The sequence below is a fragment of the Hypanus sabinus genome, chromosome 8 (assembly GCF_030144855.1).
Source record: "Hypanus sabinus isolate sHypSab1 chromosome 8, sHypSab1.hap1, whole genome shotgun sequence".
Classification (NCBI taxonomy): Eukaryota; Metazoa; Chordata; class Chondrichthyes; order Myliobatiformes; family Dasyatidae; genus Hypanus; species Hypanus sabinus.
Window position 1 is genome coordinate 169,448,842 of NC_082713.1, and position 16,368 is coordinate 169,465,209.

Here is a 16,368-nt window from a genome sequence, read left to right on the forward strand (position 1 = left end):
TCCCAAGACCAAGGCTCTGCGTTCTGAGTTCCTGTCTCCCAAGACCGAGGCTCTGTGTTCCGTGTTCCCGTCTCCCAGGACCAAGGCTCTGTGTTCCACGTCCCCGTCTCCCAGGACCAAGGCTCTGTGTTCTGAGTTCCTGTCTCCCAAGACCAAGGCTCTGTGTTCCGTGTCCCCGTCTCCCAGGACCGAGACTCTGTGTTCCACGTCCCCGTCTCCCAGGACCAAGGCTCTGTGTTCCACGTCCCCGTCTCCCAGGACCGAGGCTCTGTGTTCCACGTCCCCGTCTCCCTAGACCAAGGCTCTGTGTTCCGTGTCCCCGTCTCCCAGGACCGAGGCTCTGTGTTCCGTGTCCCCGTCTCCCAGGACCGAGGATCTGTGTTCCGTGTCCCCGTCTCCCAAGACCAAGGCTCTGTGTTCCACGTCCCCGTCTCCCAAGACCGAGGCTCTGTGTTCCGTGTTCCTGTCTCCCAAGACCAAGGCTCTGTGTTCCACATTCCTCTCTCCCAAGACCAAGGCTCTGTGTTCCACATTCCTCTCTCCCAAGACCGAGGCTCTGTGTTCCACGTCCCCGTCTCCCAGGACCAAGGCTCTGTGTTCCACGTCCCCGTCTCCCAAGACCGAGGCTCTGTGTTCCACGTCCCCGTCTCCCAGGACCAAGGCTCTGTGTTCCACGTCCCCGTCTCCCAGGACCAAGGCTCTGTGTTCCACGTCCCCGTCTCCCAAGACCGAGGCTCTGTGTTCCACGTCCCCGTCTCCCAGGACCAAGGCTCTGTGTTCCACGTCCCCGTCTCCCAAGACCGAGGCTCTGTGTTCCACGTCCCCGTCTCCCAGGACCGAGGCTCTGTGTTCCACGTCCCCGTCTCCCAAGACCGAGGCTCTGTGTTCCACGTCCCCGTCTCCCAGGACCAAGGCTCTGTGTTCTGTGTCCCCGTCTCCCAAGACCGAGGCTCTGTGTTCCACGTCCCCGTCTCCCAGGACCAAGGCTCTGTGTTCCACGTCCCCGTCTCCCAAGACCGAGGCTCTGTGTTCCACGTCCCCGTCTCCCAGGACCAAGGCTCTGTGTTCCACGTCCCCGTCTCCCAAGACCAAGGCTCTGTGTTCCGTGTCCCCATCTCCCAGGACCGAGGCTCTGTTTTCCGTGTCCCCGTCTCCCAAGACCAAGGCTCTGTGTTCCGTGTTCCCGTCTCCCAGGACCAAGGCTCTGTGTTCCACGTCCCCGTCTCCCAAGACCAAGGCTCTGTGTTCCACGTCCCCGTCTCCCAGGACCAAGGCTCTGTGTTCCGTGTTCTTGTCTCCCAGGACCGAGGCTCTGTGTTCCACGTCCCCGTCTCCCAGGACCAAGGCTCTGTGTTCCGTGTCCCCATCTCCCAAGACCAAGGCTCTGTGTTCCGTGTTCCCGTCTCCCAAGACCGAGGCTCTGTGTTCCATGTCCCCATCTCCCAAGACCAAGGCTCTGTGTTCCATGTCCCCATCTCCCAAGACCAAGGCTCTGTGTTCCGTGTCCCCGTCTCCCAGGACCGAGGCTCTGTGTTCCGCATCCCCGTCTCCCAAGACCAAGTCTCTGTGTTCCACGTCCCCGTCTCCCAAGACCGAGGCTCTGTGTTCCGCATCCCCGTCTCCCAAGACCAAGGCTCTGTGTTCCACGTCCCCGTCTCCCAAGACCGAGGCTCTGTGTTCCGTGTTCCTGTCTCCCAAGACCAAGGCTCTGTGTTCCACATTCCTCTCTCCCAAGACCGAGGCTTTGTGTTCCGCATCCCCGTCTCCCAGGACCAAGGCTCTGTGTTCCGTGTCCCCATCTCCCAGGACCAAGGCTCTGTGTTCCACGTCCCCGTCTCCCAGGACCAAGGCTCTGTGTTCCGTGTCCCCGTCTCCCAGGACTGAGGCTCTGTGTTCCACGTCCCCGTCTCCCAAGACTGAGGCTCTGTGTTCCACGTCCCCGTCTCCCAGGACTGAGGCTCTGTGTTCCACGTCCCCGTCTCCCAAGACCGAGGCTCTGTGTTCCACGTCCCCGTCTCCCAGGACTGAGGCTCTGTGTTCCACGTCCCCGTCTCCCAAGACCGAGGCTCTGTGTTCCACGTCCCCGTCTCCCAGGACTGAGGCTCTGTGTTCCGTGTCCCCGTCTCCCAGGACCAAGGCTCTGTGTTCCGTGTCCCCGTCTTCCAGGACCAAGGCTCTGTGTTCCACGTCCCCGTCTCCCAGGACCGAGGCTCTGTGTTCCACGTCCCCGTCTCCCAGGACCGAGGCTCTGTGTTCCACGTCCCCGTCTCCCAGGACCGAGGCTCTGTGTTCCACGTCCCCGTCTCCCAGGACCAAGGCTCTGTGTTCCACGTCCCCGTCTCCCAAGACCGAGGCTCTGTGTTCCACGTCCCCGTCTCCCAGGACCGAGGCTCTGTGTTCCACGTCCCCGTCTCCCAGGACCAAGGCTCTGTGTTCCACGTCCCCATCTCCCAAGACCGAGGCTCTGTGTTCCACGTCCCCGTCTCCCAGGACCAAGGCTCTGTGTTCCACGTCCCCGTCTCCCAAGACCAAGGCTCTGTGTTCCACGTCCCCGTCTCCCAAGACCGAGGCTCTGTGTTCCACGTCCCCGTCTCCCAGGACCAAGGCTCTGTGTTCCATGTTCCCGTCTCCCAGGACCAATGCTCTGTGTTCCATGTTCCCGTCTCCCAAGACCGAGGCTCTGTGTTCCACGTCCCCGTCTCCCAGGACCAAGGCTCTGTGTTCCACGTCCCCGTCTCCCAAGACCGAGGCTCTGTGTTCCACGTCCCCGTCTACCAAGACCAAGGCTCTGTGTTCCGTGTTCCCGTCTCCCAGGACCAAGGCTCTGTGTTCCATGTCCCCGTCTCCCAGGACCAAGGCTCTGTGTTCCACGTCCCCGTCTCCCAAGACCGAGGCTGTATTCCACGTCCCTGTCTCCCAGGACCGAGGCTCTGTGTTCCACGTCCCCGTCTCCCAGGACCAAGGCTCTGTGTTCCACATCCCCTTCTCCCAGGACCAAGGCTCTGTGTTCCGTGTCCCCGTCTCCCAGGACCAAGGCTCTGTGTTCCACGTCCCCGTCTCCCAAGACCGAGGCTCTGTGTTCCACGTCCCCGTCTACCAAGACCAAGGCTCTGTGTTCCGTGTTCCCGTCTCCCAGGACCAAGGCTCTGTGTTCCATGTCCCCGTCTCCCAGGACCAAGGCTCTGTGTTCCACGTCCCCGTCTCCCAAGACCGAGGCTGTGTTCCACGTCCCTGTCTCGCAGGACCGAGGCTCTGTGTTCCACGTCCCCGTCTCCCAGGACCAAGGCTCTGTGTTCCACATCCCCTTCTCCCAGGACCAAGGCTCTGTGTTCCGTGTCCCCGTCTCCCAAGACCAAGGCTCTGTGTTCCGAGTTCCTGTCTCCCAGGACCAAGGCTCTGTGTTCCACATTCCTCTCTCCCAAGGCCAAGGCTCTGTGTTCCGTGTCCCCGTCTCCCAAGGTCAAGACTCTGTGTTCTGTGTTCCCGTCTCCCAGGACCAAGGCTCTGTGTTCCACGTCCCCGTCTCCCAAGACTGAGGCTCTGTGTTCCACGTCCCCGTCTCCCAAGACCGAGGCTCTGTGTTCCACGTCCCCGTCTCCCAGGACCGAGGCTCTGTGTTCCACCTCCCCGTCTCCCAAGACCGAGGCTCTGTGTTCCACGTCCCCGTCTCCCAGGACCGACGCTCTGTGTTCCACGTCCCCGTCTCCCAGGACCGAGGCTCTGTGTTCCACGTCCCCGTCTCCCAGGAGCAAGGCTCTGTGTTCCACGTCCCCGTCTCCCAGGACCAAGACTCTGTGTTCCGTGTCCCCGTCTCCCAGGACTGAGGCTCTGTGTTCCACATCCCCGTCTCCCAAGACCGAGGCTCTGTGTTCCACGTCCCCGTCTCCCAAGACCGAGGCTCTGTGTTCCACGTCCCCGTCTCCCAAGACCGAGGCTCTGTGTTCCGTGTTCCCGTCTCCCAAGACCAAGGCTCTGTGTTCCACGTCCCCGTCTCCCAGGACCAAGGCTCTGTGTTCCACGTCCCCGTCTCCCAGGACCAAGGCTCTGTGTTCCACGTCCCCGTCTCCCAGGACCGAGGCTCTGTGTTCCACGTCCCCGTCTCCCAGGACCGAGGCTCTGTGTTCCGTGTTCCCGTCTCCCAGGACCGAGGCTCTGTGTTCCACGTCCCCGTCTCCCAAGACCGAGGCTCTGTGTTCCGTGTCCCCGTCTCCCAAGACCAAGGCTCTGTGTTCCGTGTTCCCATCTCCCAGGACCGAGGCTCTGTGTTCCACATCCCCGTCTCCCAGGACCAAGGCTCTGTGTTCCACGTCCCCGTCTCCCAAGACCGAGGCTCTGTGTTCCACGTCCCCGTCTCCCAGGACCAAGGCTCTGTGTTCCACGTCCCCGTCTCCCAAGACCAAGGCTCTGTGTTCCGTGTCCCCATCTCCCAGGACCGAGGCTCTGTGTTCCGTGTCCCCGTCTCCCAAGACCAAGGCTCTGTGTTCCGTGTTCCCATCTCCCAGGACCAAGGCTCTGTGTTCCACGTCCCCGTCTCCCAAGACCAAGGCTCTGTGTTCCACGTCCCCGTCTCCCAAGACCAAGGCTCTGTGTTCCGTGTTCCCGTCTCCCAGGACCAAGGCTCTGTGTTCCGTGTTCCCGTCTCCCAGGACCGAGGCTCTGTGTTCCACGTCCCCGTCTCCCAGGACCAAGGCTCTGTGTTCCGTGTCCCCATCTCCCAAGACCAAGGCTCTGTGTTCCGTGTTCCCGTCTCCCAAGACCGAGGCTCTGTGTTCCATGTCCCCATCTCCCAAGACCAAGGCTCTGTGTTCCATGTCCCCATCTCCCAAGACCAAGGCTCTGTGTTCCGTGTCCCCGTCTCCCAGGACCGAGGCTCTGTGTTCCGCATCCCCGTCTCCCAAGACCAAGTCTCTGTGTTCCACGTCCCCGTCTCCCAAGACCGAGGCTCTGTGTTCCGCATCCCCGTCTCCCAAGACCAAGGCTCTGTGTTCCACGTCCCCGTCTCCCAAGACCGAGGCTCTGTGTTCCGTGTTCCTGTCTCCCAAGACCAAGGCTCTGTGTTCCACATTCCTCTCTCCCAAGACCGAGGCTCTGTGTTCCGCATCCCCATCTCCCAGGACCAAGGCTCTGTGTTACATGTCCCCATCTCCCAAGACCAAGGCTCTGTGTTCCACGTCCCCGTCTCCCAAGACCGAGGCTGTGTTCCACGTCCCCGTCTCCCAGGACCAAGGCTCTGTGTTCCACGTCCCCGTCTCCCAGGACCAAGGCTCTGTGTTCCACGTCCCCGTCTCCCAGGACCGAGGCTCTGTGTTCCACCTCCCCGTCTCCCAAGACCGAGGCTCTGAGTTCCACGTCCCCGTCTCCCAGGACCGAGGCTCTGTGTTCCACGTCCCCGTCTCCCAAGACCAAGGCTCTGTGTTCCACGTCCCCGTCTCCCAAGACCGAGGCTCTGTGTTCCACGTCCCCGTCTCCCAGGACCAAGGCTCTGTGTTCCACGTCCCCGTCTCCCAGGACCAAGGCTCTGTGTTCCACGTCCCCGTCTCCCAAGACCGAGGCTCTGTGTTCCACGTCCCCGTCTCCCAGGACCAAGGCTCTGTGTTCCACGTCCCCGTCTCCCAAGACCGAGGCTCTGTGTTCCACGTCCCCGTCTCCCAGGACCGAGGCTCTGTGTTCCGTGTCCCCGTCTCCCAAGACCGAGGCTCTGTGTTCCACGTCCCCGTCTCCCAGGACCAAGGCTCTGTGTTCCACGTCCCCGTCTCCCAAGACCGAGGCTCTGTGTTCCACGTCCCCGTCTCCCAGGACCGAGGCTCTGTGTTCCACGTCCCCGTCTCCCAAGACCAAGGCTCTGTGTTCCGTGTCCCCATCTCCCAGGACCGAGGCTCTGTGTTCCGTGTCCCCGTCTCCCAAGACCAAGGCTCTGTGTTCCGTGTTCCCGTCTCCCAGGACCAAGGCTCTGTGTTCCACGTCCCCGTCTCCCAAGACCAAGGCTCTGTGTTCCACGTCCCCGTCTCCCAGGACCAAGGCTCTGTGTTCCGTGTTCTTGTCTCCCAGGACCGAGGCTCTGTGTTCCACGTCCCCGTCTCCCAGGACCAAGGCTCTGTGTTCCGTGTCCCCATCTCCCAAGACCAAGGCTCTGTGTTCCGTGTTCCCGTCTCCCAAGTCCGAGGCTCTGTGTTCCATGTCCCCATCTCCCAAGACCAAGGCTCTGTGTTCCATGTCCCCATCTCCCAAGACCAAGGCTCTGTGTTCCGTGTCCCCGTCTCCCAGGACCGAGGCTCTGTGTTCCGCATCCCCGTCTCCCAAGACCAAGTCTCTGTGTTCCACGTCCCCGTCTCCCAAGACCGAGGCTCTGTGTTCCGCATCCCCGTCTCCCAAGACCAAGGCTCTGTGTTCCACGTCCCCGTCTCCCAAGACCGAGGCTCTGTGTTCCGTGTTCCTGTCTCCCAAGACCAAGGCTCTGTGTTCCACATTCCTCTCTCCCAAGACCGAGGCTCTGTGTTCCGCATCCCCGTCTCCCAGGACCGAGGCTCTGTGTTCCGTGTCCCCGTCTCCCAGGACCAAGGCTCTGTGTTCCACGTCCCCGTCTCCCAGGACCAAGGCTCTGTGTTCCGTGTCCCCGTCTCCCAGGACTGAGGCTCTGTGTTCCACGTCCCCGTCTCCCAAGACTGAGGCTCTGTGTTCCACGTCCCCGTCTCCCAGGACTGAGGCTCTGTGTTCCACGTCCCCGTCTACCAAGACCGAGGCTCTGTGTTCCACGTCCCCGTCTCCCAGGACTGAGGCTCTGTGTTCCACGTCCCCGTCTCCCAAGACCGAGGCTCTGTGTTCCACGTCCCCGTCTCCCAGGACTGAGGCTCTGTGTTCCGTGTCCCCGTCTCCCAGGACCGAGGCTCTGTGTTCCGTGTCCCCGTCTCCCAGGACCAAGGCTCTGTGTTCCACGTCCCCGTCTCCCAGGACCGAGGCTCTGTGTTCCACGTCCCCGTCTCCCAGGACCGAGGCTCTGTGTTCCACGTCCCCGTCTCCCAGGACCGAGGCTCTGTGTTCCACGTCCCCGTCTCCCAAGACCGAGGCTCTGTGTTCCACGTCCCCGTCTACCAAGACCGAGGCTCTGTGTTCCGTGTTCCCGTCTCCCAGGACCAAGGCTCTGTGTTCCATGTCCCCGTCTCCCAGGACCAAGGCTCTGTGTTCCACGTCCCCGTCTACCAAGACCGAGGCTCTGTGTTCCGTGTTCCCGTCTCCCAGGACCAAGGCTCTGTGTTCCATGTCCCCGTCTCCCAGGACCAAGGCTCTGTGTTCCACGTCCCCGTCTCCCAGGACCGAGGCTCTGTGTTCCACGTCCCCGTCTCCCAAGACCGAGGCTCTGTGTTCCACGTCCCCGTCTACCAAGACCGAGGCTCTGTGTTCCGTGTTCCCGTCTCCCAGGACCAAGGCTCTGTGTTCCATGTCCCCGTCTCCCAGGACCAAGGCTCTGTGTTCCACGTCCCCGTCTCCCAGGACCGAGGCTCTGTGTTCCACGTCCCCGTCTCCCAGGACCGAGGCTCTGTGTTCCACGTCCCCGTCTCCCAGGACCGAGGCTCTGTGTTCCACGTCCCCGTCTCCCAAGACCGAGGCTCTGTGTTCCACGTCCCCGTCTACCAAGACCGAGGCTCTGTGTTCCGTGTTCCCGTCTCCCAGGACCAAGGCTCTGTGTTCCATGTCCCCGTCTCCCAGGACCAAGGCTCTGTGTTCCACGTCCCCGTCTCCCAAGACCGAGGCTGTGTTCCACGTCCCTGTCTCCCAGGACCGAGGCTCTGTGTTCCACGTCCCCGTCTCCCAGGACCAAGGCTCTGTGTTCCACATCCCCTTCTCCCAGGACCAAGGCTCTGTGTTCCGTGTCCCCGTCTCCCAGGACCAAGGCTCTGTGTTCCACGTCCCCGTCTCTCAAGACCGAGGCTCTGTGTTCCACGTCCCCGTCTACCAAGACCAAGGCTCTGTGTTCCGTGTTCCCGTCTCCCAGGACCAAGGCTCTGTGTTCCATGTCCCCGTCTCCCAGGACCAAGGCTCTGTGTTCCACGTCCCCGTCTCCCAAGACCGAGGCTGTGTTCCACGTCCCTGTCTCCCAGGACCGAGGCTTTGTGTTCCACGTCCCCGTCTCCCAGGACCAAGGCTCTGTGTTCCACATCCCCTTCTCCCAGGACCAAGGCTCTGTGTTCCGTGTCCCCGTCTCCCAAGACCAAGGCTCTGTGTTCCGAGTTCCTGTCTCCCAGGACCAAGGCTCTGTGTTCCACATTCCTCTCTCCCAAGGCCAAGGCTCTGTGTTCCGTGTCCCCGTCTCCCAAGGTCAAGACTCTGTGTTCTGTGTTCCCGTCTCCCAGGACCAAGGCTCTGTGTTCCACGTCCCCGTCTCCCAAGACTGAGGCTCTGTGTTCCACGTCCCCGTCTCCCAAGACCGAGGCTCTGTGTTCCACGTCCCCGTCTCCCAGGACCGAGGCTCTGTGTTCCACCTCCCCGTCTCCCAAGACCGAGGCTCTGTGTTCCACGTCCCCGTCTCCCAGGACCGAGGCTCTGTGTTCCACGTCCCCGTCTCCCAGGACCGAGGCTCTGTGTTCCACGTCCCCGTCTCCCAGGAGCAAGGCTCTGTGTTCCACGTCCCCGTCTCCCAGTACCAAGACTCTGTGTTCCGTGTCCCCGTCTCCCAGGACTGAGGCTCTGTGTTCCACATCCCCGTCTCCCAAGACCGAGGCTCTGTGTTCCACGTCCCCGTCTCCCAAGACCGAGGCTCTGTGTTCCACGTCCCCGTCTCCCAAGACCGAGGCTCTGTGTTCCGTGTACCCGTCTCCCAAGACCAAGGCTCTGTGTTCCACGTCCCCGTCTCCCAGGACCAAGGCTCTGTGTTCCACGTCCCCGTCTCCCAGGACCAAGGCTCTGTGTTCCACGTCCCCGTCTCCCAGGACCGAGGCTCTGTGTTCCACGTCCCCGTCTCCCAGGACCGAGGCTCTGTGTTCCGTGTTCCCGTCTCCCAGGACCGAGGCTCTGTGTTCCACGTCCCCGTCTCCCAAGACCGAGGCTCTGTGTTCCGTGTCCCCGTCTCCCAAGACCGAGGCTCTGTGTTCCGCATCCCCGTCTCCCAAGACCAAGGCTCTGTGTTCCACGTCCCCGTCTCCCAAGACCGAGGCTCTGTGTTCCGTGTTCCTGTCTCCCAAGACCAAGGCTCTGTGTTCCACATTCCTCTCTCCCAAGACCGAGGCTCTGTGTTCCGCATCCCCGTCTCCCAGGACCAAGGCTCTGTGTTACATGTCCCCATCTCCCAAGACCGAGGCTCTGTGTTCCGTGTCCCCGTCTCCCAAGACCAAGGCTCTGTGTTCCGTGTTCCCATCTCCCAGGACCAAGGCTCTGTGTTCCACGTCCCCGTCTCCCAAGACCAAGGCTCTGTGTTCCACGTCCCCGTCTCCCAAGACCAAGGCTCTGTGTTCCGTGTTCCCGTCTCCCAGGACCAAGGCTCTGTGTTCCGTGTTCCCATCTCCCAAGACCAAGGCTCTGTGTTCCGTGTCCCCGTCTCCCAGGACCGAGGCTCTGTGTTCCGCATCCCCGTCTCCCAAGACCAAGGCTCTGTGTTCCGTGTCCCCATCTCCCAGGACCGAGGCTCTGTGTTCCGTGTCCCCGTCTCCCAAGACCAAGGCTCTGTGTTCCGTGTTCCCATCTCCCAGGACCAAGGCTCTGTGTTCCACGTCCCCGTCTCCCAAGACCAAGGCTCTGTGTTCCACGTCCCCGTCTCCCAAGACCAAGGCTCTGTGTTCCGTGTTCCCGTCTCCCAGGACCAAGGCTCTGTGTTCCGTGTTCCCATCTCCCAAGACCAAGGCTCTGTGTTCCGTGTCCCCGTCTCCCAGGACCGAGGCTCTGTGTTCCGCATCCCCGTCTCCCAAGACCAAGTCTCTGTGTTCCACGTCCCCGTCTCCCAAGACCGAGGCTCTGTGTTCCGCATCCCCGTCTCCCAAGACCAAGGCTCTGTGTTCCACGTCCCCGTCTCCCAAGACCGAGGCTCTGTGTTCCGTGTTCCTGTCTCCCAAGACCAAGGCTCTGTGTTCCACATTCCTCTCTCCCAAGACCGAGGCTCTGTGTTCCGCATCCCCGTCTCCCAGGACCAAGGCTCTGTGTTACATGTCCCCATCTCCCAAGACCGAGGCTCTGTGTTCCGTGTCCCCGTCTCCCAAGACCAAGGCTCTGTGTTCCGTGTTCCCATCTCCCAGGACCAAGGCTCTGTGTTCCACGTCCCCGTCTCCCAAGACCAAGGCTCTGTGTTCCACGTCCCCGTCTCCCAAGACCAAGGCTCTGTGTTCCGTGTTCCCGTCTCCCAGGACCAAGGCTCTGTGTTCCGTGTTCCCATCTCCCAAGACCAAGGCTCTGTGTTCCGTGTCCCCGTCTCCCAGGACCGAGGCTCTGTGTTCCGCATCCCCGTCTCCCAAGACCAAGGCTCTGTGTTCCGTGTCCCCATCTCCCAGGACCGAGGCTCTGTGTTCCGTGTCCCCGTCTCCCAAGACCAAGGCTCTGTGTTCCGTGTTCCCATCTCCCAGGACCAAGGCTCTGTGTTCCACGTCCCCGTCTCCCAAGACCAAGGCTCTGTGTTCCACGTCCCCGTCTCCCAGGACCAAGGCTCTGTGTTCCGTGTTCCCGTCTCCCAGGACCAAGGCTCTGTGTTCCGTGTTCCCATCTCCCAAGACCAAGGCTCTGTGTTCCGTGTCCCCGTCTCCCAGGACCGAGGCTCTGTGTTCCGCATCCCCGTCTCCCAAGACCAAGTCTCTGTGTTCCACGTCCCCGTCTCCCAAGACCAAGGCTCTGTGTTCCGCATCCCCGTCTCCCAAGACCAAGGCTCTGTGTTCCACGTCCCCGTCTCCCAAGACCGAGGCTCTGTGTTCCGTGTTCCTGTCTCCCAAGACCAAGGCTCTGTGTTCCACATTCCTCTCTCCCAAGACCGAGGCTCTGTGTTCCGCATCCCCGTCTCCCAGGACCAAGGCTCTGTGTTACATGTCCCCATCTCCCAAGACCAAGGCTCTGTGTTCCACGTCCCCGTCTCCCAAGACCGAGGCTGTGTTCCACGTCCCCGTCTCCCAGGACCAAGGCTCTGTGTTCCACGTCCCCGTCTCCCAGGACCAAGGCTCTGTGTTCCACGTCCCCGTCTCCCAGGACCGAGGCTCTGTGTTCCACGTCCCCGTCTCCCAGGACCGAGGCTCTGTGTTCCACGTCCCCGTCTCCCAAGACCAAGGCTCTGTGTTCCGTGTTCCCGTCTCCCAAGACCGAGGCTCTGTGTTCCACATTCCTCTCTCCCAAGGCCAAGGCTCTGTGTTCCGTGTCCCCGTCTCCCAGGACCGAGGCTCTGTGTTCCACGTCCCCGTCTCCCAAGACCAAGGCTCTGTGTTCCGTGTTCCCGTCTCCCAAGACCGAGGCTCTGTGTTCCACATTCCTCTCTCCCAAGGCCAAGGCTCTGTGTTCCGTGTCCCCGTCTCCCAAGGTGAAGACTCTGTGTTCCGTGTTCCCATCTCCCAAGACCAAGTCTGAGCTTCATGTCCTTGTCCAGTGCAGGAGTTGTCTTGCCACGTCTTGTCTTTGCCTAGATCCAGAGTCTGAGCCCAAGTGAAGACCCAGGTTCCAGGTCCCTGTCCAGTCTCTGGCTCGGAGTCCTTGTTCGGGTTCCAAGTTCCTATTTCCTTGTCCAGGTCTTGCTTTCCTAGTCTAGTCCTAGCCCAGGCCCTGTATCCTAGTCTTATCCAGTGTCATTTCTTCCCCATTTCTCGCTTTCTTGACACACCTATTCCTGTTCCTAGTACTCAGTGTCTGTATCTTGCATTTGGGTCATCTCTCAATGCCCAACACAGTCTCTCAAGTCTTTACAATATCCTCATAAACTTTGACCCCTTAGGTCCTAAGGCTTAGGATCCTATATTTTTAATCACTTCTCTTTCTTCTATACTCCAAAGGATACAGAAATAAGTACTACTGCCATTTTGATAAGAATATCATTTTGTATCTGTGCAGATTATGGCCAATTAATGTATGAACCCAAATGCATTTGAGATGTTAGAGGAAACTGGAGACCTGGGGGGGGAAAAGACAATTGGGCATACTCCACACAGACAGCACCTGAGATCAGGATTGAGTCTGTCTTTGACATGGTGAGAGAGTGATTCCACTATCTGCACCATGGTAAGATTTCATCATGGTGAGATTTGTAAGTTAACAAATTTCACAACACGTGCTGGTGATAATAAACCTGATTCTGGTGCTACCTTGTGTGGCGTCAATCTTAGAGTTAGAGAGTCACAGAGCATTGCCGAAAATGCTGTTCTGTACCGATAGTACAGAACAGTTATCTGGTGCTCCCAGTGCAGCATCCTCTGCACTGTCAAGATCCAGCATAGCACCTTCATTCTATCCACCACAAAAGTGGTCTATCCTCAGTGGCCACCCATTTCAGAACAAAACTCACATTTTCATTACAACATGTCGGTCCATGGCCTCTTCCACTGCCGTGATGAGGCCACACTCAGGCTGAAGGAGAAACACCTCGGGTTCCATCTGGGTAGCCTCCAAACTGATGGTGCTGACATGAATTTCTCTAACTTCCGGAAATATCTCCCCCCACCCATTTTCATATTCCTTCTGGTCTCCTTCTCACCTGCCAATCACATCCCACCTCCGTTTCTCCCATGGTCCACTGTCCTTTCCTATCAGATTCCTTCTTCAGGCTGATACTTCTTCCACCTTCCCCACTTCCCACCCACCCACCTTCTTATTCTGGCTTCTGCCCATTCTGCCCAGTCCTGTTGAAGGGTCATCGGCTGCTTTATCTCCTCCATCGATAGTGCTGATCTACTATGTCCCTACAGCATTTTGTGTGTTTTGCTCTGGATTTTCAACATCTGCAAGATCCCTTGTTGATTTCTGCCTTTGTGTTTTTGAGCAGGATGTATGCCTCCAAAATCAGGAGACCTTTCTCACTGCGCTATGACCCACTGACCTGCAGTGTGGAGATCCTGGACAAGCCACACAAGGTCAAGGATGCACTGGCCCAGGTCAGGGAAGACCTGAGAAACCTTTGCTCTGCTCTCAATAAACTTTCCTAAATGATCCTTTACAGGGTGGGTGGGGGGGCAGGAGGGGAAGAATTTTGCTCGGTAGGATTTATCCTCAGGGGTTGCAGGCAGATGGGGCTCATCAGCCATGGTGGCAGCTCATCTGGGAGAAGGAAAATTCTGATCTCAAACCTCCACTGCCTTGTAGCTAGACCCACTCATGGGGACGGCTTTGGGAGTAAACCCTGAGGAAAAACCTGGAGCTAGGGTCCTTAAGGTAGTCCTACATTGAGTTCAGCATTAACAAGCAACTCCCATGATGCTGCTGGTGCCAAACTGTATTGGTTCCTTTATCTGCCATTCCTTTGGACTTACCAGCTGAATGAAGAAAGGGAGCCCTCTGCTTGGTCAACAGCTTCCTCTCCATATCATACTGTCCTGGCCTGCGTACTGGTTTACATATACAACTAGAATGTAACATCCATGGTCAACCCCAGCCAACAGAGGGTCTCAGTCCCTCATGGGTCTCCTTGTTAGAAACCTACCCAACCTCCATACTAATCTCCCTGAAATATAGTCTGGAAATCAACTAAAAATTTATGGAAAAATTCTGTTGGGTTAGATTGTTAAATTGTCATTATCTTTATGTTTAATTATTATTTTCTGTGCAGCTTAAAAATTAAACACCTGCTTGTATTTTAAATAATTCCTGACATACATGCAACTGTTGATTGTTTCCTAGTGCTCACAGCATGTATATGTATTTGTTCAGCGTGTCCCTGAGCGGTTGCAGTTGTATGATTCTGCAAAGCTCCGGAAGATTCCCTGGTGCTGTATTATTTGAATGGGGGTCTGATTGACTGACTCTTCTGGGCAAATCTGAAGGGAATGTTTCTCATGCATGAGACTGCGCCATCTTCTTTCTTTCTGCTTCTCTCTGCCTTCAGTTAGTAGACCTCTTCCATTTTTAAAATTTCTTTGCTTAATAAAATTATTGTGAAGCAACAAGTTCTGTGCCTCTGTCCTAACTTCGAAAGAACCTTAAATTAAAACCATCAGAATCCAACAATTCCTAAATGCAGAATTTAACATGTCTGAGTAAATATAACAGGCGCTACAACATGTGAGCTCAGATGTATATTTGTATTCAGATGCACATCAATGTAATTCTAAATCTGTCTCAGAGTGAGGCATTTATCATGGAAGACAGATGAGGTCATTGGATGGGGTATTGGATAGGGATGCTGGATAGTTTTGGATGTTAGATGGGGGTTGGACGTGGTGTTGGATGGGGTGTAGTTTGGGGATGTTGGATGGGATGTTGGTCAGGTTGCCAGAATGGGATGTTGGTAGAGTTTGATGGGAGTGCCAGATGAGGGTGTTGGGTGGGGTGTTGGGATGTTGAATAGGATGTTGGATGGGGGAGGTAGGGTTGTTCGGTGGTATGTTGGATATGGGGGTTTTGGGTGGAGAGTTGGATGGGGAGTTGGAAAGGATGTTGGATGGGTGAGTTAGAGATGTTGGATAGGGTGTTGGATGGGGTGTTTGATGGGAATGTTGCATGGGGGTGTTGGGAAGGATGTTGGATGGTGGTGTTAGGGGCATTAGATGATATAGATGGATGAGCTGTTGGAAGGGGTGTTGGATGCGTGTGTTGGATAGGGGTCTGGGATGGGTCGTTGGATGTGGGAGTGAGGGGTGTTGGATAAGCTGTTAGATGGGGTGCTGGATGGGGTGCTGAATATGGATGTTGGATGAGGTGTTGGATGGGGGAGTTTGATAGGGATGTTGTATATAGTGTTGGATGGGATGTTGGATATGGGAGTTAGGGTGTAGGATAGACTGTTGGATGGGTTTTGGATAGGATGTTGGGATGCTGGATGGGGTGTGTGTTGGATGGGGGTGGTGAATGGGGTTGGATGGGGTGTTGGATGGGATGTTGGATGAGGTGTTGGGTGTCTGTGTGTGGTGGATGGGGTAGTGGATGGGATGTTGGATGAGGTGTTGGGTGTGTGTATGTGGTGGATGGGGTAGTGGATGGGATGTTGGATGAGGTGTTGGGTGTGTGTGTGTAGTGGGTAGGATAGTGGATGGGATGTTGGATGAGGTGTTGGGTGTGTGTAGTGGGTAGGATAGTGGATGGGATGTTGGATGAGGTGTTGGGTGTGTGTGTGTGGTGGGTAGGATAGTGGATGGGATGTTGGATGAGGTGTTGGGTGTGTGTGGCGGGTAGGGTAGTGGATGGGATGTTGGATGAGGTGTTGGGTGTGTGTGGTGGATGGGGTAGTGGATGGGATGTTGGATGAGGTGTTGGGTGTGTGTGTGTGGTGGATGGAGTGTTGGATGGGATGTTGGATGAGATGTTGGGTGTGTGTAGTGGGTAGGATAGTGGATGGGATGTTGGATGAGGTGTTGGGTGTGTGTGGTGGGTAGGATAGTGGATGGGATGTTGGATGAGGTGTTGGGTGTATGTGGTGGGGAGGATAGTGGATGGGATGTTGGATGAGGTGTTGGGTGTATGTGGTGGGTAGGATAGTGGATGGGATGTTGGATGAGGTGTTGGGTGTGTGTGGTGGGTAGGATAGTGGATGGGATGTTGGATGAGGTGTTGGGTGTATGTGGTGGGTAGGATAGTGGATGGGATGTTGGATGAGGTGTTGGGTGTGTGTGGTGGGTAGGATAGTGGATGGGATGTTGGATGAGGTGTTGGGTGTATGTGGTGGGTAGGATAGTGGATGGGATGTTGGATGAGGTGTTGGGTGTGTGTATGGTGGATGGGGGTGGTGGGTAGGATAGTGGATGGGATGTTGGATGTGAGTGTTAGGTGGGATTCAGATTCAGACAGATTTATTTATCATGTGTACATTGAAACACATAGTGAAATGTACCATTTACTTTAACAACCAACACAACCTAAGGATGTGCTGGGGGCAACCTGGAAGTGTCGTCACACATCCGATATAAGTATACAGGACTATGCAAATCTTATGCATATACTCTATATAGCTAGGGTACCCAAGACTATTGCATGTACTCTAGTAATTTTGTGAGGTGTAAGGTTCAGTTGGAATAAGGGGATATATGAAGCTATCAGGCAAGAACTTGGAAGCATAAATTGGGAACAGATGTTCTCAGGGAAATGTACAGCAGAAATGTGGCAAAAAGGAGGATGTGCTGGAGCTTTTGGAAAGCATCAAGTTGGATAAGTCACTGGGACCAAACAAGATGTACCCCAGGCTACTGTGGGAGGCGAAGGAGGAGATTGCATCATCAATGGGGATGGGAGAAGATCTGGAGGATTAGAGGGTTATGGATGGTGTTCCATTAT

At 57.4% G+C, this 16,368-nt stretch overlaps 2 protein-coding genes across 3 annotated transcripts in view; one reads left to right on the forward strand and one right to left on the reverse strand.

Annotated features, from left to right (window-relative positions):
- th2 (tyrosine hydroxylase 2) overlaps positions 1–13,091 on the forward strand; it is a 51,630-nt gene extending 38,539 nt beyond the window's left edge. The window contains exon 12 of the mRNA XM_059976621.1: positions 12,932–13,091. Coding sequence (XP_059832604.1) covers positions 12,932–13,091 — 160 coding nt within the window. The remainder of the gene's footprint in view (positions 1–12,931) is intronic.
- Positions 1–16,368, reverse strand: part of dram1 (DNA-damage regulated autophagy modulator 1) — a 533,733-nt gene that overhangs the window by 252,029 nt on the left and 265,336 nt on the right. The gene's annotated exons all lie outside the window — the stretch shown is intronic.